The sequence below is a fragment of the Heloderma suspectum genome, chromosome 11, assembly GCF_057233095.1.
Source record: "Heloderma suspectum isolate Gila_16-S chromosome 11, 16-S_ref, whole genome shotgun sequence".
In the NCBI taxonomy this organism is placed as follows: Eukaryota; Metazoa; Chordata; class Lepidosauria; order Squamata; family Helodermatidae; genus Heloderma; species Heloderma suspectum.
The window spans coordinates 38,345,149-38,370,973 of record NC_139468.1 but is presented as its reverse complement, the minus strand read 5'-3'; the positions used below and the strand labels follow the sequence as shown (position 1 = coordinate 38,370,973).

General features: G+C 48.8%; 1 protein-coding gene across 3 annotated transcripts; it reads right to left on the bottom strand.

Moving 5' to 3' along the window:
- Positions 1-4,960: 4,960 nt before the first annotated feature.
- Positions 4,961-23,912, bottom strand: FAM174B (family with sequence similarity 174 member B). 3 transcript variants are annotated; one of them, XM_084817434.1, is made up of 4 exons: positions 22,499-23,912; positions 11,966-12,097; positions 11,456-11,523; positions 4,961-9,454 (listed from the first exon to the last, which is right to left on the bottom strand). In XM_084817434.1, the coding sequence occupies exons 1-3, from the start codon at positions 23,398-23,400 to the stop codon at positions 11,478-11,480; spliced, it is 1,080 nt and encodes a 359-aa protein (XP_084673560.1). In that variant the 5' UTR covers positions 23,401-23,912; the 3' UTR covers positions 4,961-9,454; positions 11,456-11,477. The 3 variants fall into 3 exon arrangements, 2 of the variants coding, with proteins under 2 accessions (XP_084673560.1, XP_084673561.1); XR_014785412.1 differs by having other exon boundaries at positions 5,968-9,454; positions 22,155-23,912; XM_084817435.1 differs by lacking the exon at positions 11,456-11,523.
- Between the last annotated feature and the right edge of the window lie 1,913 nt (positions 23,913-25,825).

Genomic DNA, 25,825 nt, shown 5'->3' with positions numbered 1-25,825 from the left:
ATCATAGCAAACACTCTTTTCCAACAGCACAAGAGGCGACTCTACACATGGACGTCACCAGATGGTCAATATCGAAATCAGATTGATTATGTCCTTTGCAGCCAAAGATGGAGAAGCTCCATACAGTCAGTAAAAACAAGACCTGGAGCTGACTGTGGCTCAGATCATGAGCTGCTTCTTGCAAAATTTCGGCTTAAATTGAAGAACATCGGGAAAACCACTAAACCGTTCAGGTATGACCTCAGTCATATCCCTTCTGAATATACAGTGGAGGTGAGGAATAGATTTCAGGGATTAGACCTGATAGACAGAGTGCCTGAGGAACTATGGACGGAGGTCCGTAACATTGTTCAGGAGGCAGCAACGAAATCCGTCCCAAAGAAAAAGAAATGCAAGAAAGCCAAGTGGCTGTCTGATGAGGCTTTACAAGTAGCTCACGAAAGAAGGGAAGCGAAAAGCAAGGGAGAAAGGGGAAGATATACCCAACTGAATGCAGAGTTCCAGAGAATAGCAAGGAGAGACAAGAAGGCCTTCTTAAATGAACAATGCAAAGAAATCGAGGAAAACAACAGAATGGGAAAGACTAGAGATCTCTTCAAGAAAATTGGAGATCTCAAGGGAACGTTTTGTGCAAAGACGGGCATGATAAAGGACAAAGAAGGCAGGGACCTAACAGAAGCAGATGAGATTAAGAAGAGGTGGCAAGAATACACAGAAGAACTATACAGGAAAGATCTGAATGTCCCTGATAGCCATGATAGTGCGGTCACTGAACTTGAGCCGGACATCCTCGAGAGTGAAGTCAAGTGGGCCTTAGGAAGCATTAGTAACAACAAAGCTAGCGGAGATGACAGTATTCCAGCCGAGCTATTTAAAATCCTAAAAGATGATGGTGTTAAAGTGCTGCATTCAATATGCCAACAAATCTGGAACACTCAACAGTGGCCACAAGACTGGAAAAGGTCAGTTTACATTCCAATTCCAAAGAAGGGCAACGCCAAAGAGTGTTCAAACTACCGCACCATTGCGCTCATTTCACATGCCAGCAAGGTGATGCTCAAAATCCTACAAGCTAGGCTTCAGCAGTATGTGAACCGAGAACTACCGGAAGTACAAGCTGGGTTTCGAAGAGGCAGAGGAACTAGAGATCAAATCGCCAACATTCGCTGCATCATGGAGAAAGCAAGAGAATTCCAGAAAAACGTCTATTTCTGCTTCATTGACTACGCTAAAGCCTTTGATTGTGTGGATCACAACAAACTGTGGCAAATTCTGAAAGTGATGGGAGTACCAGACCACCTTACCCGTCTCCTGAGAAACCTGTACGAGGGTCAAGAAGCAACAGTAAGAACCAGACATGGAACAACCGATTGGTTCAAAATTGGGAAAGGAGTACGACAAGGCTGCATATTGTCACCCTGCTTATTTAACTTATATGCAGAGTACATCATGAGAAATGCCGGGTTGGATGAATCAGAGGTCGGAATTAAGATTGCCGGGAGAATTATCAACAACCTCCGATATGCAGACGATACCACCCTAATGGCAGAAAGCGAAGAGGATCTCAAGAGCCTCTTGTTGAGGGTGAAAGAGGAGAGTGCAAAAGCTGGTTTGAAACTCAACATTAAAAAAACTAAGATCATGTCATCTGGCCCTATCACTTCCTGGCATATAGAAGGGGAAGAAATGGAAGCAGTGACAGATTTTACTTTCTTGGGCTCCAAGATCACCGCAGACGGTGACTGTAGCCATGAAATTAAAAGACGCTTGCTCCTTGGGAGGAAAGCTATGGCAAACCTAGACAGCATAGTAAGAAGCAGAGACATCACCTTGCCGACAAAGGTCCGTCTAATCAAAGCTATGGTTTTCCCAGTAGTAATGTATGGCTGTGAGAGCTGGACTATAAGGAAGGCTGAGCGCCGAAGAATTGATGCTTTCGAACTGTGGTGCTGGAGAAGACTCTTACGAGTCCCCTGGACTGCAAGGAGGTCCAATCAGTCCATCCTAAAGGAAATCAACCCTGAGTGCTCATTGGAAGGACAGATAATGAAGCTGAAGCTCCAATATTTTGGCCACCTAATGCGAAGAGAAAACTCCCTGGAAAAGACCCTGATGCTGGGAAAGACTGAAGGCCAAAGGAGAAGGGGACGGCAGAGGATGAGATGGCTAGATAGCATCACGGATGCAATGAATATGAACTTGAGCACGCTCCGGGAGAGAGCGCAGGACAGGAAGGCCTGGCGTGCTATGGTCCATGGGGTCACGAAGAGTCGGACACGACTGAACGACTGAACAACAACAACAACTCATCTGCAAAGGAGCCAAGCAGGAGCACCACAGAGTAAGTGCCAACCCCCAGAACAATCGGAGCCTTGCCCAGGTCTCCTTGGCTCCCAAGTGAAATTGCCTCTTCCTACAGTGTATAGGATTTTTTTTTGCACAGCCATGAGGGCTAGAACCTTATTTTTCCAGCATAAAACTGAATTCTGAGGTGCTAAGGATGTTTAGGATGCAATCCTATGCATGTTTAGACAGAAAAAAAAGTCCTACAACTCCCAGCATTCCCCAGCCAGACATGCTGGCTGGGGAACGCTGGGAGTTACAGGCCTTTTATTTCAGTCTAAACATTCACAGGATTACGCCCTTAAACAGATTAGTTGAATCCATGGATGTTTAATGTTTAGAATCCAGATTAGGCTTTTATTGTGCAGTCTCCCTGCCTCATTCAGAGTTTTACCAGTGTGGGTGTCCACATGTTATCTTCCATGTGTAACACTTGACGTGCTTTCCACCGCTTCTGTCATTTCTTACCACAGAATATCTGTTAAGGAGGCTAAGACGGAATTGCTGCACAATGTCTATTGACTGATAGTGCTAGAAGCCATCCATTTAGAACCACTCTAGGAGTCCTGCCAGGTCGGTTCTAAATTCCACAGCTAAGGAAGAGTAACTAGGTGACGTTCACAGTAATAGCACCAATTCCCGCAAAGAACGGGCTCAGCAAAGGAGTTTGACCTGTGGCGGCTGGCTGCAATCTGATGGTTCTTTGATGGGTTTATCACGGGCTGGAAAGCTTAAATTTGCCCTGATGGCAGAAGGATGTGATTTAGAAAGGACCGGCTACACAGCAGCTGCCCTTTGTCTCACACAGAAAATTACTCTCCTGTAATTCCTGAGTTTGTTAGATAGTGAGAAATGAAGATATCAAGACTCAGAGAAGCGTACAGCCCAGGAGGTAAACGGCCAAGCAAACCTGGCCAGATTGCTGAACCAAAGGATGCTATCCTTCTTCAGGTGTCAGACATTCTTTGCTCTCATGCAGGGTCTGTCTGGGAAATTTATGCGTTCACACAGCAGAAGTTATCAGCAGCCTACACAAAGGGCGTTGATGCTGTAATCCTGGGGGATGCAAGCTGGCACCCTCTAGATGTTTTGGACTATAACTCCCATAAGAACCAGCCAGCATGGCCAATGGTCAGGGATTACGGGAACTGTATGCCAAAACATCTGGATGGCGCCAGGCTGGCTAAGCCTGGTGTAATTAAAAGGACAGAAGTCTATGACTAACTATGTTGTCATTCAAATATATATTTCAAAGGGAAGGGGGGGAGTCATCTTCATCTTTCCAGAGAGAAAAAAAATCGTATCTTCAGTTTGCAAGGGTTTTATTTAACAGCTTTTGAATTCCAGCTGATTCTTAAGGATGGCAGGCATTATACACCTGGGGTATATAGTTCAAATTGATTGCGTTCATAAAAAGCAAATGGATGGTGGTTAAAACTGAACAAGTGGCACCACAATTAGCAAAGATCTTGGATGAATCTTAAACCCTAACAGAAATATAGGAAGCTTATGGCTTCCAAACCAATAAATGAGATGTAGGTCAAAGCTATGACATATGGAACTCATACTCCCATTACAGTACTTTGACAACTGTAGGCACTCTTACATCTAAACCAGCCTTTCCCAATGTAGTGCCCCCCAGATACGTTGGACTACAATTCCCAGCATCCCCCAGCCAGCCGGTTGGGGAAGGCTGATCTAAACAACAAATGAAAGTAAACGATCTCCATAACAAGAAAGAATAGACTGGAGATACCCTGGTGTATGAAAATTTAGCATGCCAAAGAACAGCTGGAACTGAAGTGTGCCTGCCCATTGGGATCTTTCATACTGGGTCCTAATAAAAGTATTATTCGCCTACTGTGGTTCTTTGACTTTTTGTGAGTAGAAAGCTCTGTGTGTTTTTCCTGCCTCTCACTTTCTCCACCCACCATGCTCCTTGGAGGGAAGGCCTGGTCCAGGACAGTTCTTTGTGGCACACTTTCCACTTTCTCTGGTGTTGAAGAACAAAATAGTTTTGGAGGCATAGCAAAAGGAGGTTGGTTCCTCAACACCCTGTGAGGTGGGTTAAGCATTGTGGCCCAAATAAGGTAAAAACTATGACTGTTGCATTTATCAAGGCTTTGGATGCTTTTTGTCATAGCTGGATCTCAAGAATCCCTTTATTCCTATAGATCAGGGACAGGCAATCCACAACCCTCCAGATATTTTGGCCCACTATTCCCATTAGCCCTAGCCAGCCAGAGCCAATGGTGAGGGATCATGGGAGTTGCAGTCCACCAACAGCTGGAAGGCCACATGTCCCCCACCCCTATTAATACATTTGTTAGTCTTCTGAATATACTTTTGCCAGGCCTTTAGTCTGGGTTGTGACTTTGTGCCCACTGCAAAATTTTCTATTGGCTTTAATTTTATTTTTTTTTTAATTGTTTTTATTTTCACTGGTTACTGTAATCTTATATTTTGGACCTTATCATTCGTTTTTACTGACTGCAAGCCACCTGGATGGCCTGTCCTGGGCTGAAAGATGGAGATAAATACATAAAAGTGTGTTTCCAAATCACGGCTTGCCACCTCCTTGAAATGGCTGCAGAAAGTTAAGTTGCATCAGAGACCCTTTATGATAATAAACTTTTCACCATTCTTTTTTATAACAAAAGCAAGAAAAACAGACACAAACCACCCAACAACTTAAGGACAACTCAACAGAACTAATTGCCACATGGCAAGACGTACAATCCCCAGAATTAAACATAGCAAGACACTTAAGAAGTTACTTCACATTAACAAAGGGGTTAACTCATAGCTATTAATTCTTCTTAGGGTGGGGGTGGGGGGAATACAGTTAAGATCAATTGCCAATATGTCAAATCATTAAAGCACCAGCATTATCCCCCAACCTATTTTATAAGAAATCATATGCATTCATTACACAGTTGCACGTAGGTCATCTGAAATGCTCTAGAACTCTTTAACTAAATAAACCTATAGAACTTTTTGATCAGACACCACCACCAAAATTTAAGTTCCATTAAAAAAAGCAATACTTGGAGAGACAGCCTCGTGCCTGCAGCTGTAACTAAAGATCAAAGAGTTTTTTGGCATCACTGTCAAAGGTTTAGGGCACAGGTGGCCACCTTTCCTGAGGGAGGTAGCCAGGTGTGTGGTATTTTAATAAGGGATGGCCCAGAGGTTGGTTTATATAGCCAGCAGAATCAAGAAATAAACCTCTTCCTGGATTAAAATACTCCAGTCTGCTCGGGGGGGGGGGGGGAGTGATGAGAGAGAAAAATTAGGGATGTACGAATCCCTTACCTCGTTCCAGGTGGGGGCGTCCACGGTGGGGGGGAAGCGATCCGTCCCTCCCCCGGGAATCCTCCCTGGCTGGCTCCGCTCTGCAGCAAGTCTGCGGAGCTGCCAGCCAGGACCGACCACTGCCTGACTTCTGGCTGCGGTCGGTCTTCGGACGCAAATGGCGTCCAGCGTAGCAGACGCCATTTGCGTCCCTGCCTTTTGCCGTGATAGGCTACGTAAAGATTTACAAAGCCTATCACGGCAAAAGGCAGGGATGCAAATGGCGTCCGCTACGCCGGACGCCATTTGCGTCCGAAGAGCAGCAGCGGCAGAGGGCAGCTGGATGGACCGGAACTGCCAACGACCAGGTAGGGTCCGTCCAGGGGGGATTCCACAGGGTGGTGGTGGGGGTAGTCCATTCTGCCACAGATTCTGGGGGGGCTAGATTCTAAAGAATCCGGCCTCATTGAAGTCTGTGGCGGATTTCTCCGCCATCCCTAAGAAAAATGCTTACTCGGGGGTGGGGGAACCTGCGGCTCTACACGTGTTGTTCGACTGCCAAGCCCAAACCAGCCTTGCCAATGGTCAGCGATGATCTAGACAGCCACTGCTAGCTCACATGTTTAATGCTTCTGAGCTAACAGGGAGGCAGATTCGAGTCTAGCCTTCTCCCCAATGTTGAATGCTTCTGAGCTAACCTATCCGGAAGGCAGGTTTGAGTCAATGTACTGGGAGGTTTTTTCTCCACCTGTTGAGGGGTGGGACGGGCAGGACAGTGAACTATTCAACCCTCCCACTTGCAGTATCGGATGCTACAGCCCAGGAAAATCTCTTGCCATTTGATTCTGTTGATTGAGTAAACCACCCCAAAGCATCCACACATTTCAGTGGGAGCTGATCCCCCAACTCTTTGTGCCTTTGAACACAACAGTTTTCCTTGTGAATTTCACTTAGGGAAAGCACCTTTCAAAGAACGTGTTGCCCACCCACCATCTGCCATTCCAATACATGACCCGATATTTACGCAACAAAGCATACTGTCATGGAAAAGACAACCACCTGGAGTCCATTACCTTAAGGGAAACTGACCCACATTGAATCAGATGTCGTAGAGGATTCAGTTATCCCAAGGCCAGAGTCTCTACATGAGCATGATAAAGCTAGAAACAAAAAGCCAAACAGACAAGTCACAAGTGTACTAGCAAAAGGACTTGTTCATACCAGCTGCAGTCTCAGGGCTAGCGGAAAACACACACACACACACACACACACACACACACTTAGAAGCCAACTCCTGATAGGAGCCAACAAGCCTCAGAGATCACAAAAAGAACAAGTAAGGTTCCTGGACACTTTCGAGACCTTCTTAGGGCACTCAGATTCCAAGAAATCTTGAAGACTAGAGTCGCTGAATCCCACAGGTACACTCGCAAAGCTACTTCTCCCATAAGAGCTTCCCACTTTGGATTGTGCTGTATCAATGCTTAGCAAAAGCCTCCAAGTCACTTTGGTGCCTTCCAGGCCCCGTAGGTTCTTAGAACATTTCTTCTAAATTGAGAAGATGCTCTCTCAGCATTGGGACACTATAGCATTCCCCCAAAGATTGGCCGCATGCTCTCTTTAGTGAGCTATCGCTAAATGGAACCAATCCCATTGCTGAAATTTGGAAACATAGTGGAGGTTTCGTGGATGGAAATGAAATCCAGCCACCTAGGCAACAAGGACAACAATTAAATCATCCCGTAAAAGATTAGGCAGATCTGAAATCAGATGCACGCAACCAAACTGGGTAATATGGAGTTGAACCTGAACCACCTTAGCCACCCTCCCCCTTTGCAAAAAAGCACTTTGGCAGAAGAGGTAGATACAGTGGGGATGAACAAGAATATACTGCAGGCTCAATTCGATCGGCAAGACTTTTTGATACTGTTGGAGACTTCAAGAGATTGTTTTATAAGGAAATAAGAGTTCACAATAGCTAGAGACCATTAGAAAGGCAATGCGGGGTCTGTTTTAAAGACATAAAAAGGAAGTATCCTGTACCAAAGCTGTTGGGCTCCTTTTAAGAACAATGCAAGATAGTGTTTTGGGGCTTTCTCAAAAACATCTTGGAACCATCTCCACTGCCAATCCCATTCCACAACCACCACTTCACAAGAACGCCCCCTCCCCAAGTAGAATGCAACTCCAAGTCATGAGAAAATCTTAAGGGCTGACAAGAGGCTGACGGAACAGAAGAGAACTTGACCAATATCAGCTCGACTGCAAATAAGCAAAAAAGCACATCAGCCTCCAGACGCCAGCCCTGAATGTTTTTCAACTTGCAACCCAAGAATGGTGTAGAAGTTCACCGGACAGAAGGAAGCAATTGGAAGGGATTAAACCAAACCATTCTTCAAAGAACACCTGTTCCATAACACTGATCTCCACTATCCTAATTCTGGGAATAGGACATCAAGAGGGTAAACATCCTTCCATGTCTCAAAAAGAAGGACGCACGGATCCATTGCCATTATGGGTTTGGAACCTGTGATGGGAGAAATGCAGCTAGGGGTGGGGGAAGGGTTGTTGCAGGGGGAAATGGCCCCTCCCCAACCCAGGCCCTGAGTTGCACAGGAAAAGCAGCTTTTTAAAAAGACATGAAGCAGAACACACAGCTCTTAGTTGTGGCGAGGAGGCGGTTAGCTCTGCTCTGGAAAGTCAGGTGGTGGTAGGGAACATCTCGACATTTCAGCTTATGTTTTTATATGTTACATGGCAAAAAGTGAGTCTGGAGCTCAAAAAGAGCCAAATCAGTCCAAATGAGAGGTATCTAGGATTTGGTTTTGTTGTTGTTGTTGCTTGTTTTGGGTTGGGAGTAAGAATCTTTGTACAGGATCCCGTGGTGGGAAAGCAAAATTCTCTTGTTCCAGTTTAGTAGCATCCACTGCAGTTTGTCCTGAAACATAATATCTGAGAACAGTAGAGGCTACTGCAAGCAGAGGGAGAAAGAGAGCAACTCATACTGCAAGATCTGACTTCCTCCTGAGTGGGAAAAAGAGGAGCTGGGAATTACAGAAACAGACTTCCTTTCATCTGAAATTGGCTGCTTTTTTTGGCTACTCAGAGTTCATCCTCTGGAAAGACTTTCGGGGATATCTCCCTGGAAAAGCAGGGAACCTTATTGCAGAACAGGTTAGTAGTGCAATTGATATCGTCAGTAGCAAGTCATCACAGTTGCTTATGTCTCACCCACACACACAAAAAGACCACCCACATCCACACACCAAGTACATGGGATCTACCATTTCAGCACAGTTTGTACACAAGTCCCAGGTTTTCACATAATGAGCAAACATTTTTTGCTGGCCCAGAACCACATGATCCCAAAAGTTTTAAGTGCAGCAGGAAAATCCATCTAGTTTAGTGTCTACAGCAGAGAGCTGTCGGGTGCCCTGGAGTCTTTGAACAAACATTTGTGCTCCTATTCCTAGAACTCAGGGTAGGCCTACAATCCTAATTCTGTCATTCATTGCAGGTACCAAACCTGTAATGAAACAAAGAAAAAAAATTATCTAGTCTGAAAACCTGTGTCCAGAAAGAAAGCACCCTCCCTTTCTTCTAGTCTGGTATTCAGGAACATAGCAGTAACGTTTCTGATCGCTGTTCATCTGCCTCCCATCAAATCCATTGTAAATCATTTCTATTTGTAAGAGTAGGACATGTGAATTTCGTTGACACAAAGGTACTATTCTCCAGCTCCCCTTAGCTGATGAGGTTCGTGCCAGGTTCTCGATCGGAGACTTTGTTCCTGATAGGCTTCATGAAACAGCCTCACCTGAGAAAATAGGGGAGGGGGAAAATACAGCGGAATTAGCATAATCAGAGAAACACATGTCATAAAAATTAAGATGCAGCCATACAAATTTAAGGAGCTGTGGCACAGCTGGAGGAGGGGAGGATCATGTAGCCCCCAATACTCATTCCTGACTTTATAAACCAGGATTTATTAAGGTCGCAGTGAACATTCGAAATGGGCAACTGCCTCTGAACAGGGAAAACTATTCTGGAAGCCATGAAACCCAATATTGTTTCCCTGAGTATTGGCTGTGTTACCTGTTTGTACTACCTGGTTTGTTTTAAACCAAAGCTCTCCATCCCATTACATCCAAAATGGGGAACTCTGGTTTAAAACAAGCAGGGCTGAAGTGCCAAAGCCAGAACATCAGTGGGGGGAAAGGAATGTGCAGCCCAGCTCTTGTGCCAGACTTTGTAAACCCTAGTTTGAAAGAGTCCAGTGTGGTGGAGTAGTTAGCTGAGCTTGGATGTGGGAGACACAGGTTCAAATCCCTCTTCTGCCAGGAGTGAGTCTGAGCATCAGTTTCAGCCTAACCAACATCTCAAATGGAGCCATGGGTACTACACTCTCAAAAATAAGCCAAAACATTGCTGTGCTGACAGGAAGGAAGCGAAACCAAAGCGGTGTCTCAATACAGAGACTCAACAGGCTGCCTCTTGAGAGGACCAGTAAACCTGCATTGTCTCTACATCAGGAGGGATCCACTCGCCCAATCCCTCCCACTGCAAAGACCACCAACAATGGATTCCCAGAGCCGGCAGGACAGGAAGAGATACTTCCAGGAGGGCGCCTCACAGTAGAGGCTGGTGGCTTCCATGTCTGTGGACAGGCAAATCCGCTCCAGGTTTCAGTCAGAACTCTAATGGAGCTCTCCAAGGTTGCACCTTGGGACTCATTCTGACTGAAACTCAGGGCGGATTCACCCCACTGACATGGGAGTCACCAGCCTCCACTGGCACCTCACACAAGGGGCTTTAAATCTTGAATTTATTTCTTCCTAGACATGCTAGCAGATCTCTTGCGACACACCATTCGGAGAATAAGATGAAACAGCTTCTGTATTTGTTCCTGGGTGTTTTTTTTAATGGCACCAGTGACATATTCCAGGCAAGACTCTTGCCTCAGAAAGGGCCCTTTGATGGCTCCCTTCCCCCAGACAGACTCAGGGCTGGAGCACTTCAAAACTGCACAAAACATTCGTGCCGTTTGCTGTGCCTTTGAGGATAAGGGAGTCGGCAAGCTGTCATCATTGCTGGCACTCCCTCCCGCCCCAACTTTTGGATGACAACAAAGAATGATGCCCTCCAAACAGGCAGCAGCTTGGCCTGCTGAGAGATAAACGCATTTAAAATGGCTTCACGCCCCAGTGCAAGCCACCTCACGTAGTACGGGACAGCCTCTGGCTCTTGCTTACAAGAAATCCATTAGAGATTATCTCTGCAGAGCAGACGCCTCAAACAAGTGCACGCAAAGCGATGCTCCGTACCAGCGTGCAAATGGCACTTCTGCTTCAGAAATGGGAGGTTACTGATCTTAGAGGCCCTCTGTTATCTATAGCAGGGGTGGGCAACTTGTGGCCGTCCCGTTGTTTTGGTCTACAACTCCCATGATCCCTCACCATTGGCTAGGCCTGATGGGAGTTGTAGGCCAAAACATCTGGAGGGCCACCCCTGATCTATAAGAATGAAGGAAGTCTTAAGGTCCAGCTATGACAAGAAGTATCCGAAGCCTTGATAAATGCAACAATTGTGGTTTTTATTCTGTTTGATCCACAACGCCTAGCCCAACCTCCCTTTGATATTCCTCTAAAGTGATTTTGCTCTTCATTGCCAGAGAAAACGGAAAGTGTTAAACAAAGAACTGTCCTGGACCAGGCCTTGCTTGCAAGGAGCATGAGGGATGGAGACAGTGAGAGGCAGGAAAAACACACAGAGATTTCTACTCACAAAAAATCAAAGAGCCACGATAGGCTAATAATACCTTTCTTAGGACCAAAGCCTCACTAAGTCGTGAGCAAGCTTTCAAGCTCTCCAGAACTCTTCTTCAGTCTGGATGTTAAACAAAAAGGGGTGGGGGGGAGGGGGAAAGTAGGGCATGACATTAAAGCCCCAAAGTCTGCAGATTATAAGAGAAAGCGCAGGAGAAGTACAGACTTAATTAGATTTCACAAGGACTAATAACGGTCGTTCCCCCATTTTATAAGAAAGCTAACATCTAGCAGTTATTCAGTTGTATCCAATTCATACATTTTGTTAGGGCACAATCCTATGCATGATTAGACAGAAAAAAGTCCTACAACTCTCAGCATTCCCCAGCCAGCTATGCTGGCTGGGGGATGCTGGGAGTTGTAGGACTTTTTTTCTGCCTAACCATGCATAGGATTGCTCTTTGCATGGGCTAACACAGCTATCCGCAATTTGTGAACCCCACAAAAAAAGTTTGCTCTCTCTGCACTCACCCAGATGTCTACATCTTTCTCCGTCTCATTACCTATATTTTATATCGAACACTGTCGAATCTTCGTCGTCGTCCTCATCTTCGTTTAAGGGGGCCATCTCCACCCGTTCTGCTGGGGTCGTGATGATGTCATACTTGAGGGTCTTTTTCTTCTTCCTGCCAGACCTAAAACAGCGAGGGGAGAAAAATGGCACGTTTTGACATATTGCTAGAGCTGGACACTCAAAAATTCCTGGAACCCCATTTGCATGGCTGGGAAGGACAGCGCTGAACACCCCTTGTCCTACCATCGCTCCAGTCCTCCGCTCAATTGGAAGCCACCCACAACTGCTTCAGCTTGTGAGAGACAAGACTTGGGGGGGGGGGACAGAATCCCCTAAGTGGGAATTTGAACCCGGATCAGCCTGGCTCATGTGCAACAGTCTACTCACTACGCCACCTTAGCGGACCTGAAATTTCCATTTGCACCCTAACAGCAGACAGGTCAACTCTCCCCTCCTGCTTCCGATCTATTAATGCACAACTCAGTTCCATGCCAATTGCAATCCATATCAATGCCAGTCATTCCGCTTTCAAGTTGCAGACCAGCCATTCTGACATTCAGAAGGCCTCACATGCCACCTCTGGATGCTTCACCTTGCGATAGTTCCCGGAACCCTGGAACATTACCACGGGCATTTTGCGCAAAAAATTCAGGCCAATTTGCGCAAACTTGCTGCTGTAAATAGTGCAATTTGTGCTATTTACAGCCACGATTTGCGCACCCCACCCCCTAAAATCGGTGAGTTAGCCCGACTCATCATGCCCCGAGTCAGGCCAGCTCACAGATGCTTGAGCTGGAGTCTGGGGAGCAGAGCCAGCAGAAGCTCAACAAGCTCCACCCTGCAAACGTATTCCTGCAACATCCCAACTCTCAGCAGAGCTGATAGAATGGCTCTGCTTCCCACCTCCCTCTCCTGACTGCAGGTGATGTTGCAGGGACACTGTATGCTATTCTCTCGGACCCAGTCCCATGTCCAACCTGCAATGTGTTGATTAATGGACTATATCTGCATTGGAATCGGAATAAGCAGGGATATTTTTAAAAACACTTAAACCCTAAAATATATCATTTGCACGCAAACGAGGGCCTGGGCTAGAAACAGCATGAACTGCCTCTCTTTGCTGTTACCTTTTGCTTGTTTTGGGGGGAGGGAGTGGGGAGGATAAGGGACTGCTGCCCCATCACAGCTATGCTAAAATTCCAGATTTCTAGCAGCTCTCACCGCTCTCCTAGAGGACAGTTAGAATTGACTTCTCAGTGGGACTCAAGCAATGGCCTATTCATACCTTCCAATTTCCTGCACTCAAATGTTTTCTGCATGACTGACTGATCTGATGTGCCTCCAGCCTGGAATAAGGCAAGCCAAGAGCAGAGACTCACTTAGGGACCTAACAGGCAGCCTCCTGCAAATGGGAGCTCTGGGACCACAGAAGCCTTTATTTCTCATGACACTTGCAGTACTCCCACAACAAAGTCATGTGGCCCAGCCTGCAGTTCAGAAATTACTGCTTTAATCAGTAGATTGATTAACCTGAGCTTAAAGCAGTTAGTCAGCATGGGATGAGGTGCAATTTTAGACACAGAATCATGTTCACGAGAGTTTAAAGTGGCTCGACAGTGGCACTGTTGACCCTTGTGCGTGCAACATGCATTTCTTTTGTCCTACTGTCATGCCTGATCAGCCAAGGGTCGTGGGTTGAGGTCTGGTTGTGTGTGTGCGCGCACGCGCGCGAACTTTAAACACTGAACCAGCTTCAAGAGGCAATGGCAAATTTAAACCAGAGTGGTTCAAGGGGGATATACATCACACTTGTTGATTTTTTTAAAAGCCATCATGGTCCATTAATTGGAACAAGTAAGGAAAAAGATTAGAGACTGCTTGCCGTCTAACATAAGAAGAGCCCTGCTGGATCAGAGCAAGGGACCATGTAGTCCAGCATTCTGTTCACACAGTGGCCAACCAGTTGCCCACGGGAAACCCACAAGCAGGACAGGAGTCAGCAGCAGCACCTTCCCACCCATGTTCCCCAGCAACTGGTGCACACAGGCATATTGCCTTTGATAGTGGAAGTAGGTATACAGCTGTCATGACTAATAGTAATTGATAGTCCTATATTCTATGAATGTATCTAACCCACTTTTAAAGCCATCCAAATTGGTGGCCGTCACTACATCTTGTGGAAGTGAATTCCATAGTTTAACTGTCTGAAGAAAATAATGTGAACAAAGTTTGGAAGCTGTCATCTGTTCAAACAGTCACCTCCCAAAGGCACCATTCCCACGGTTTTAGAATTCTGTAAAAGTCTTAGGCTCAGAAGGCCTTGGAGATCATAATCTAACACCCTGTTCATGGCAGGATGCAACCACAGCATCCCTGAGAGACGGTCACTCGGCATTAGGGATGTCAGAGAAATCCGCCACAGACCCCAATGAGGCCGGATTCTAAAGAATCTGGCCTCCGGAGTCCATGACAGAATGGCACAACTCACCCCTGCCTCCCTCCAGAACTGTCTGGGGCCAGATCCTCCTTGCGGAGATTCTGAGGAGCCGCCGGCCAGCTCCATAGCACCACCGATACAGCCACCATTGCTGTGCCGTACTGCTGGCTGAGGGCTCACTCCAGACGCAACTGGTGTCCGCTACGCCATTTGCAGCTGTAAAGCTCTTAAATTAAGCTAAATGCAGCTGTAAATGGCTGCATTTAGCTTAAACTAAGGGCTTTACGGCCACAAATGGCATCTGCTACACCATTTGCGTCTGTGGTTTTAGCCTATCGCAGGAAAAACCAGAGATGCAAATGGCGTAGCGGACGCCATTTGCGGCTGTAAAGCCCTTAGTTTAAGCTAAATGCAGCCATTTACAGCTGCATTTAGCTTAATCTAAGAGCTTTACGGCTGCAAATGGCGTAGGAGACACCATGTGCTTCTGGAGTGAGCCCTCAGCCAGCAGTACACCACAGCAATGGCGGCCGTATCGCTGGCGCTACGGAGCCAGCCGGTGGCTCCATGGAATTGCCACGGAGCAGAGCCGGCCGAAGAGGATTCCAGGGGGAGGACAGCATTGCTTCCCGCCACAGCCAGATTCCCCCCTGGAGCAGCAGGTAGGGAATCCGCCCATCCCTACTCAAGCATCTGTCTATGGGCTTTTCTACATGAGGCTTTTAACCCACCACTTTACCGAGGTTTCTGCTTCCTGATTCTTCATGGGATTAAGATCGGTTCCTTTACACATCTTTTTCCTGGTGGTTTTATTTCTCTGCCTTTCTGTATGTTCTATTACACAACCGCAGGTGGTGTGTGGGATAGCGGAACTGCACAAATACACCAGGGTTTCATGCTGCCATTCATGGAAATACCAGACTTTACTCTTTAGGAAAAAACACACACACTTATAATGGTTGCAAAGCACAGGATTGGCCCTGGTGGGGGACAACGTCACATAAAGTACCCATAAAATACCGGGGGTTTGGAATCACGAGCACACAGTAAATGCCTTGTGTAGAAATGCTCCAAGTCTGCTCCATCCTATCTATCCTCTAATAGCACCAATTTAAGAGGTCTGGTATCATTATTTTCATGGTGCGCACAAGATCAATTTCGCAGCACTTCCCTTGATAGGAAGATTTGCATTTTTGATAGGCTGATCCAATTACTGCCATTCAGTACTGAGACTTCAGATTGTTTTGAGAAGAATATTTGTGCGTGAATAGCCAAATGCATGTGGCTTCGTCTCGGGCAGAAACCCACAAATGCTGTAAGAAGTGCACACACACCGTCTTCCGTAACAGGTACCATCACATTGCACCCACCTAAATTATCTGGAGCCGTCATGTTACATCACTTACGGAATGTAATTGCCAGTGATTAACTAGCAGCCTGTGTTATCTGATGATTTATCTGTTCAGCTGCCGTTTTAAAAAGCTTCTTTGAAATTACGACCATGAGCAACGTAATGAGCTATTAAAAACCACTACAGGTTTACAAGCCATTTACATGTCCACGACATCACTCTATTTATTCCAGATTAACTAGTCCAGAAAATAAACTAGCCTCTCGCTCTCATCCCACCATCATTAACTCTGATGGGAATTACTCCTCCGTGCCTTGGATATGGATTCATTTAACACAGATTTGGTTTTATTTTCTTTTTACTTATCGCAGATGTCCTTATAACAAGGGCTTAGGCTACACTGAAGGCAATTTTATATATTTTAAAGGGGAAATCCTTTATCCAGACACGTGTATGTAAACACACACACTCCTTAAAGCACAGAAGGGGGGGGGAGGTTTTAAAACACTACGTCAATGCATATTTATGGAAGTTTTCCCTATTAAATCACGTGCCCTTTGTTCTGGATTATCTGTCACGCATGCACCGAGAACGTTCAGCCTGGGTTGTTCTTGCAATGCCCGGCAAGCCTCCCAAGAACATCAGGCTGTAGGGCTGCCAACTTGTCAACTGGCCCCTGCAGTTCTGCCTTTTACTGCAATCCCAAGTACTAATTGACCCATGCTCATCTCCATCTGCCCATCAGTTAAAGGCCCAAGAGCAAGCCAGGCTGGGTGTTTCTTTTCCTGGCAAGTCAAAAATGCTGAACCAATGGGATCAGCATTTCTTGCTGGCCCCTTCCTTTGCGTTCCCTTTTTTTCCGCCGTTTTAGCCTATGTAAATATTTAAAGGTAAAAGTAAAGGTGTCCCCAACCAGTCGTGTCCAACTCTAGGGTGCGGTGCTCATCCCCGTTTCTAAGCCGAAGAGCCAGCGCTGTCCGAAGACGCTTCCGTGGTCATGTGGCCGGCATGACTGAACACTGAGGTGCATGGAACGCTGTTACCTTTCCCGCCAAGGCGGTACCTATTTATCTACTTGCAATTTCTTGCTTTCGAACTGCTAGGCTGGCAGGAGCTGGGACTGAAGACGGGAGCTCACTCCGTCACGCAGCACTCGGGTCTCGAACTGCTGACCTGCCGACCTTCCAGTCTGCAGTTCAGCATCTTAATCACTAAGCCACCGCAGCCCATATGTAAATATTTACATAGGCTAAAACGGCGGGGAAAAAAGGGAATGCAATTGGCAGCCGCCATAGCCGCCACCATTTGTGTCCGCTGTTTTGTATTGTTTTTGCCGTGATAGGCTACGTCAATGCTTATGTAGCCTATCATGGCCTCCGCAGGGATGCAAATACCATCCCTGCGTTTGCTGTGATAGGCTACGTAATTATTTACGTAGCCTATCACGGCTATAATGAGGAAGCGAATGGTGACCACAGATGCGGCTGCCATTCGCAAGTCAGCGTGGACGGCAGCAGGTAAGTGCTCCATTTCACGCGCCTTTCGTGGGGGGGGGCTTTGTTCCACCACGGATTTCAGGGGGCCGAATGCACTGGCATTCGGCCTCATCGAGATCCGTGGCAGAATTCTCTGACATCCCTAAGTACATGTAACCAAAACAACCACATATTCTTTCCTCGTTTAACCCTACCTCCTCTTCCCTTCCTTTCCTCCATGGATTTCCTTGGAAGCTCCTTGGGGCAAGGACCTGTCTTGTACTCTGAAGCATCAGGTACACTGATGGCACAACAACAATAACAATGCAAAAGGAAGATGCAACAGAGAGCTGGGATGTAGAACAGGAACTTCTGGGACAGGTGTCTGGCAAGGGATTAAAAGCCATCTTCCCTTTGCTTTTCTTCTGGAAAGGTGCTTTGCGTGTGCTTAATCTTAGAAGACAGTGAGAAGTCAGCTAAGAAGGACACTGGAGAGAGAGACAAGCCCTACTCCCAGTCTGAGCCTTTCCCTTCACCAGTGGCTGTTTTGCCAAAACACTAAATCACATGAAGAGCAGCTTCTCCCCATCACTCTATCATGTGATGGTAAAATCACGAGTCTCCACTTGCTAGCTCTTTGGCCTGATCTGGAGACTTTAATCTATGTTTAGTCCACCGACCCTAAGGATTAAAAGCTCCACTCCTGACCCCACTAAGTAAAAGTCCCGAGACACACTGCAGCATCACCTCTTTGTGAAAGGAGGCTTGATGAAGGAGAAGTACAGTCCTTGTTACTCACCGCTCTTCTCAGCTCCCGCACCAGTTATCTCCTAGAGCACCGGGTGACAGGGACAGAGAGACTCTACTGGAAACAGATGAGCCCCCACCTCAGACACTCTCATCATGTAAAATCGTGGTGTGATTTATTTATTTTTTTAATAAAACAACCAGGTACAAAATGGCAAGAAAGGGTCTGATGAGTTAGATCTGCTTTCCCCTGGCTGGTGGCCGACTTGTGACCCTCCAAATGGTTTGGTCTACAACTCTCCCAGCCAGCATAGCCAACAGTGAGCAATAATGGAAACTGTGGAGCAGGGACGGGAACCCTCTTTCAGCCAGAAGGCCGAATTCCATTCTGGAGAAGCTTCCAGGGGCCACATTCCAACAGAGGGTGGAGGCAAGGGCAAAAAGGGGTGGAAGCAAAAATAGCCTAAAATATCAGCATATGCAGCTTAACACTCTTACTGCCAGAAGCTCGTGCCTTAGGAAAGGTGTTTCAACCGTTGAGAATTGCGGGCTGGGGGAAACAAAATGACCAGCAGCTGCAAGAAAGGGGGTGGAGCTAGGGGAAGGGGGTGGGGCCAACTGTGACGCCCCAAAGGACCAGGTTGGCATGCCAGGAGGGCCGGATTTGGCCTCCAGGCCTGAGGTCCCCCGCCCCTGGTCTGGAGGGTCCCAGGCTGTCCGGCCCTGCTGTAAAGCGAGTCCTAAAGTGGGTTTGCTGGGCAAAGAAGAGACGGACATGCATCATGTAGAGAGAAGATTGCAATTCTGTGGAAGAGCACATGCACTGCGTGCAAAAGATCCCAGGTTCAACCTTGGCATCTCCGGGTGGGGCTGAAACAGGGGCTGTTCACACAAAACACTAACTCACACTCAGTGGTTGAATGTGAGTTGTTGTTGAACCGTGGGTTATTTGTTGAACCGTGGGTTATTTGTTGAACCGTGGGTGAGCACGTTGTCTGAACCCAGGACATTTTCTGCAGGGTGGCTTGTTAACCACCCAGAACAACCCAACTACAAACCATGGGTTCTCAAAGTGGCTTGTTCGAGAAAAATAAGCCACACTGCATTGTTAACATGGAAAATGTCCTGGGTTCAGACAACACATTAACCCATGATTCAACAAACAACCCACAGTTCCACAACAGCCCACACTCAACCACTGAGCATGGGTTGGTGTGTTGTGTGAACTACCTCTAAGATTCCTCCCAGAAAACCTGGAGAAATGCTACCAGTCAGTTTATAGATTACTAAGCTCGGCAGACCAACCGTCTGATGGGTATAAGAACCTGTGTATGCACAGTTCCTAGGCATGCACAAACATTGCTCTTCAATCATTACTAGATGTTCTGCTTTTTTAAAAAAAAGTATCATGGAGAAAGTACTTTGTGGGGATCAGGAACCAGAGAAGAAGGTTGTGCTCTACCATGGCAGGAGCACACTCAGAACAGCAACACAAGATTCAGGTTCACTACACAATGCTTCAGGCAAATAGCCTTCAATCCTCAAAGCCCAGAGAACCAGGCAATATAACCTCAGTTTTATTTTGTTAAAGAGAGAAGTGTTTCACTTTACACGCATAGCTCCATTCTCCCAAGAACAGGTATGAACAAGCTACAAGACCATGATTCACAAGCCTGCCTTCCTGACCTCCACAGGTGGCGTCACTCAAGTTTTAGCACCCCTTCTGGTACTACAGTTCCCAAGGTTCCCTGGTCAAATGATGGTTAGCTGGGTTAAGCCTGCTCTGTACCCTCATCCTAAGGTAGCCTTGCAAGTGAGATGACAAGATGAACAGTAGCCCACTGCAGTTTCTACAGCACCACCAGACCATGAATACCCATGCTAGAGGTTTTTGACCTGAAGGAGAACAGGGTGTGAAGCTTCCTTGCCTGGTCACCTGGAAAAAATTCTACCTGCCGCAGGGCTTCAGGTAGAGCTGGGAAAAGACTCCTGTCTCTGAAACCCTGGGGAAGCACTGCCAGTCAGTGTAGATCAGTTTCCCCCAACCTGGCACTCTCCAGATGTGTTGGATTAAAACTCCCATTATCCCCAGCTAGCTGAGGAGGGTGGGAGTTGTAGTCCAACACATCTAGAGGGCACCAGGTTGGGGAAGGATGGTGTAGATAATGCTTAGATCAAGGGTGTCGAATCTTGGGCCTGTAGGCCAAATCAGGGCTGTGGGCCACATCCGGCCCTCCAAGGTTGCCCAGATGGCCCTTCCCTGGGCCCCACCCTATTTCTCCCGACCACTGATTGCATAACAGCTGGGGAACCACCAAACAGTTTTCCCCCCATTCTAAAAGGTTGAAATGCCTCTCTGAAGGCCTTGTATTGGCAGCACGTGCTTTGGATTACAATATCCTGGCATCTTTTGTATTTTGGCTCCCCCCACTTTTGCCTCTGGGCCTGTCCAGCACTGGAATGTGGCCCCTGAGAGCTTCTCCAAATTTGAATTTGGCTGTGGGGCAGAAAGAGGTTCAACACCCCAGGCTCAGCTGTACTAACGGTCTGGCTTGGTATAAGGCGGTTTACTATGCATCTTTCCAGTCCTCAGGCTCTCCCGTGACTTTCCACAAACACTGGACAGCAACATGCTGCAAAGCCATGGAAAAACAGAACTGCAGCAGTCAGGGGTTGGGTCACCCAGCACACTTCCTCATCCCGTTCACGCCAGCACACCTGCGTGGCCCTGTCCTTTTTGCCCAGATGATGGAAGGATGACTCATACCTGAACGACTAGTTACCAGGAACGGAAAGAACAGAGCAAAGTGGGGCGTTTTGCTCTGTGCACCAGACCCTTCAAGAGCAGCTGCTGACTGCTCTGGAACGGCACCCCTCCCCATCCACTGCCCCCAAGTACTAAAGTTGGGCTCAACTATTGTTTTCCTCCACCAAAGGATTCCTGCAAAGGGGGGGGGGAATTCATGACTGATTTCCAGAAATTTTTGCAAGCAGGATATATTTGGTCACAGACGTTTCCTGAAAGCAACAAATTAAAAATCCGGAAGAACAACCAAGTCTGATATGGCTTTTTCCACGCCTTGCACCCTTAGGCATCATGGGGGGCCACAGCCAAATGGGGGAGCACCTGCTTTGCATGCAGGATGCCCCAGGTTCCAGCCCCAGTTAAAAGGATCAGGTAGCAGCAGGTGCTAGGGAAGAATTTTATTTGCCCAAGATCCTGAAGAGACACTTTCAATAGCAGGCTACACAGGCAAATTGTCCACCCAGGTATAAACCAGCTTCCTATATTCCTGTTCCTTCCCAAGCTGGAGGAAAAGGTGGCATTAGAAGATACTGCAAGGTAAGTGTGAACTGAGCAGTCTGTAGCAGGCGGCATTTAGTCCTGGAGACCCAGAATGCTGTTTAGAGAGGTTGGGGAAGGCTGATTTAGAGAGTACACAAGCCACACGCCTGCCGAATTTTGGGAATGTCTGAATCCTGCAACATGGCCTAGGTTGCCACTACAACCAGGAGATTTTCAAACATGCAAACAGGGGAAATGACCAAGGATTGGTGCATCAGCTGCTGCTGTCACAGCAGTCCTCAACTCGAGCCTGGCGGAGCCTTTTCCTTCCTGCTGTTCCCAGTGGATGCTCCACTGGAAAAGGTCACAGGTTTCCCACTCTCAGTTCTGTTCCAGCCTCCCCCGACCCTGGCGCCGTCCGGATGTGTTGGACTGCAACTCCCATCATCCCCAGCCAGCACGGCCAACAGCTGTGCTGGCTGGGGGATGATGGGAGTTGGAGTCCAACACATCTGGAGGGTGCCAGGTAGGGAAGGCTGTATGAAAGTGGGAAGCCTTTTTAAACATGAAGTATTATTGATAGGCAGCTTGCAGGCAAGCCATTCTCTCCAAGCCTCATTCATCTCTAGGAACATAGGACACATATAGTCAGACCGTTGGTCCATTTAGCCCAGTACTGTCGACACGGGCTGGCGGCAGCGGTTCTCCAGGATTTCAGGCAGGAGTTTTCCCAGTCCTACCTGGAGATGCCCAGGATCGACCCTGGGGCCTTCTGCCTGCAACGGCCCTCCCTCTTAACAAGAGGCGTACAGGTATACAGCCTCACGTAGGGAGGGGTGTAGCTCTATCCTTCTAATGTGGGGAGAATCTATAACGTCCTACCTTGTCAGGTTGTTGCGAGGATCACCAAGCTCACGTGCGCCACGCACCTCGGTAAAACCCCCCAGAAGCGCTACGGGCCGTTGCTCCTCCTGTCCTCCCCCCCTTCAGTGGATCCCGCCCAGTCAGAGCGCGTCCCCACCGCCACGACCCCCTCTCCCCGGCGCGACCAGTCCGGGCGAGGGGAGCGGGCCGGCCGGGCCTCCGGGAGCCAGCCGGAGCCTCCGCGCCCAGCAGGCGCGCAGCTCGCGGAGGAGGCCCGGAGGCGGGCCCTCGCCTCCCGCCCGCCGGCCGCCTCCGCCGTGGGTCTCGCGCAGGCCGGCGCAGACGCCGGCAACCCGCCGCACCTGAGCACGCGGAACAGGAGGCAGGCGAGGAGGCCGCCGCTGGCCGCGCAAGCCCCGATGACGGCGGCCTTGAGCGCAGGCAGGTCCCGCAGCAGCGCCGAGACGGGGCTCAGCCGCGCGCCCCCGCTGGAGTTGCTGGCGGGCGCCGAGGGGGCGGGCGGCGCCGTCCGGCCGCCGCCGCCGCTGCTGCTGTTGGAGGCGCGGGCGGCGGCGGGCGGCGGCGCGGCGGCGGAGGCGGAGGCGGCCAGCAGCAGCAGCTGCAGCGCGAGCAGGAGCCCGGAGAGCGCCGCGGGCCGCCGCCCCGGAGAGCCGAAGGGGCGCATCGCGCAGCCCGCGCCGGGCGAGGGGACGGGCGAGGGGCCGCCGCCGCTTCTCCTCCTCTCCTCCTCTGCCTGCCTCGCGCGCGCGCTCGCTCGCTCGCGTCCGCCCGCCCTGCCTTCTGCTCCCGGAGCCGGATCGGGGCGGGCGGGCGGGGGAGGAGCCCGAGCCGCGGCGAGCAAGCGCAGCCGGGCGCTCCGCCAGCCAGCGCTTACTTCGTGCCGGTCCTCCGCACCGGCAGGCGGAGGAGGACTGGCGGAGGGGGTGGGATCCTGCAACGACAGCAAGCCGGAGGAGACGAAGGTGCCCCTGCGCGCGCGAAGCGCGCTTTGGCCCTCCGACAGAAAGCCGGAGGAGATGAAGGTGCCCGTGCGCGCGTGCAGAGTGCGCTTTGATCCCGCGACAGAAAGCCGGAGGAGATGAAGGTGCCCCTGCGCGCGTGCAGAGTGCGCTTTGATCCCGCGACAGAAAGCCGGAGGAGATGAAGGTGCCCCTGCGCGCGTGCCGAGTGCGTTTCTCCTTTCAGCGCTGACGCAGCAGTAATAATGTCCTTGCCAAGAGGCATTGGGGGGGTGCGTGGGCATCCTGGGCTCGCCTGCACTGAAGGTGCCCCTAAAGGGAAGGTGAAGAGATTCTCAGCAAGGTTCGCAGCCCAATTCTGTGCGTGTTGGGCTCACTGGATGGATTATATATCTGCGGCTCTGGGAGCCTTTTTGGCTGAGGAGCGGCATAAAAGTACTTTATATAAATACATAATAATATGAAAAATAGGCCTTGCTGAAGCAATGGGCTTTACCCCAAAGGAACTATAGGCTGTGCTGAAATGTTAAGGTTTAAGGGCTTCACTCTTCGAGGGGATTTGCTATAAGGATGCAATCCTATGACTGTTGAGACAAAAAAGGCCTACAATTCCCAGCATGCCCCAGCCAGTCATGCATGTTTAGACTGAAAAACAGCCTACAACTCCCAGCATTCCCTGGCCAGCCATGCATAGGGTTGTGCCCTAAGTGTATTTGAAGTGGTGTTGATTTTTTACATTTTTAATTTACCTAGTAATATCTTTGGCATAATGTTATCCATACAGGTCAAACGATCCACTCTGAAAGAAAGGAAGAAAGAAAGAAAGATCTGCCATTGACATGTGTAGCAAGTTCATATGTCCTTTTCATTGTTTATTCATGTTTACATTATCGGTGCTGTTTCTTCCTCGCACCCCACAACCCACCAGTGATGGGGAAAGCAGACCAAAATTAATCAGGCAAAGCTTTCTCCAGCAAGTGATGGGAGAAGGCACAAACAAATACCAGGGACAAGAAAACCTCTGAGCATGTGCAGAGGTTTCTTGAGAGGTGAATGGCACAAATTACTCTGCTGAGCAGCAAGGCCAGCCTGAGGCATTCCGACCAGCTGAGCCCTGTGTGATCCAAGCATTTTGCCCCCAGCAGCCCCTGCCCCCAGTGGAACTACAGGGGATCCAGGCGGAGTCCCTTCTCAGACGGTCTGCGGCTAAGAAAATCAGCTTTAATTGTCTTTCAGCCAACCAGGGTAACAGGACAGATGCCACCCACCCTCTGAGATTATTTATTTATTTATTTATTTATTAAATTTATTAATCGCCCATCTGACTGGTCACCCAGCCACTCTGGGCGATGTACAACCCACCATAAAACAATTTAAAACAATAAAATTTTACCATCATTTTTTTTTTTTAAATACCCTAACCCACCCCAAATGCCTGCCTGAACAACCACGTTTTTAATGCACGACGGGAGCTCATTAAAGAGGGGGCATGACGGAGTTCCCTAGGGTGGAACACAGAGTGGGGGCCACCACAGAGAAGGCCCTCTCCCTCGTCCCCACCAGTCTAGCTGTCCTGGCTGATGGGACAGAGAGAAGGCCATCTGAGGCTGATCTTGTTAAGCGGCCTGTCTGGTGTTGCTGGAGGCGCTCCTTAAGATAGGCTGGGCCGGAACCATATAGGGTTTTAAAGGTCAAAACCAACACCTTGAATTTGGCCCGGAAAACAACTGGTAACCAGTGCAACTCCTTCAGCACTGGAGTGATGTGATCTCGCCAGCGGCTGCCTTTAATCAGGCGAGCCGCCGTGTTCTGTACCAGCTGCAGCTTCTGAACCGTCTTCAAGGGTAACCCCACGTAGAGCGCATTACAGTAGTCTAAACGAGAGGAGACCAGGGCATGTACTACCGATGGGAGCAGATGGTCGGGAAGGAAGGGGCGCAGCCGCCGTATCAGATGGAGTTGATACAGCGCTGTCCGGCTCACAGCTGACACCTGAGCCTCCATGGACAGCTGGGAGTCCAAAATGACCCCCAGGCTGCGGACCTGGTCTTTCAAGGGTAGCCGTACCCCATTCAACACCAGGTCAACATCCCCCAGCCTCCTCTTGTCTCCCACCAAAAGTACCTCAGTCTTGTCAGGGTTGAGCTTCAGCTTATTCCTCCCCATCCAGCCACTCACCGTCTCCAGACATTTGGACAGGGATTCTACGGCCAACCTTGGTGAAGATTTGAATGAGAGGTAGAGCTGCGTGTCATCCGCATATTGATGACACTGCACCCCAAACCTCCTGATGATAGCCCCCAGCGGCTTCACATATATGTTAAATAGCATCGGGGAGAGGATGGAACCCTGTGGCACCCCACAAGTAAGTGGCCACGGGTCCAAAACCTCCTCTCCCAGTGCTACCCTCTGGTACCTGCCGGAGAGGAAGGACCGGAACCACCGCAATACAGTGTCTCCAATGCCCAACCCCTCCAGGCGGTCCAGGAGGATACCGTGGTCAACGGTATCAAAAGCCGCTGAGAGGTCGAGGAGAACAAGGAAGGAGCATTCACCCCTATCCAGAGCCCTCCTCATATCATCCACCAAGGCGACCAAGGCCGTTTCTTAAAAAATCAACGCACTCTTCCTTCGTTTCCCCCTCCCTCACTCCACATTCCACCTCCAGAAGTTACTGTGGACATGAGAAATGGGCAAACTGGGACATTG

Bases quoted from the DNA above. Each gene is read 5' to 3' on its own strand.
- FAM174B (XM_084817434.1), bottom strand. From the start codon at position 23,400: ATGCCCACGCACCCCCCCAATGCCTCTTGGCAAGGACATTATTACTGC. The intron at 12,098-22,498 runs GTGCGGCGGGTT...TCGCTGTTTTAG, and splicing joins CTCCTGTTCCGCGTGCTCAG to GTCTGGCAGGAAGAAGAAAA. The intron at 11,524-11,965 runs GTAATGAGACGG...TTTAACATCCAG, and splicing joins GTGTTCGATATAAAATATAG to ACTGAAGAAGAGTTCTGGAG.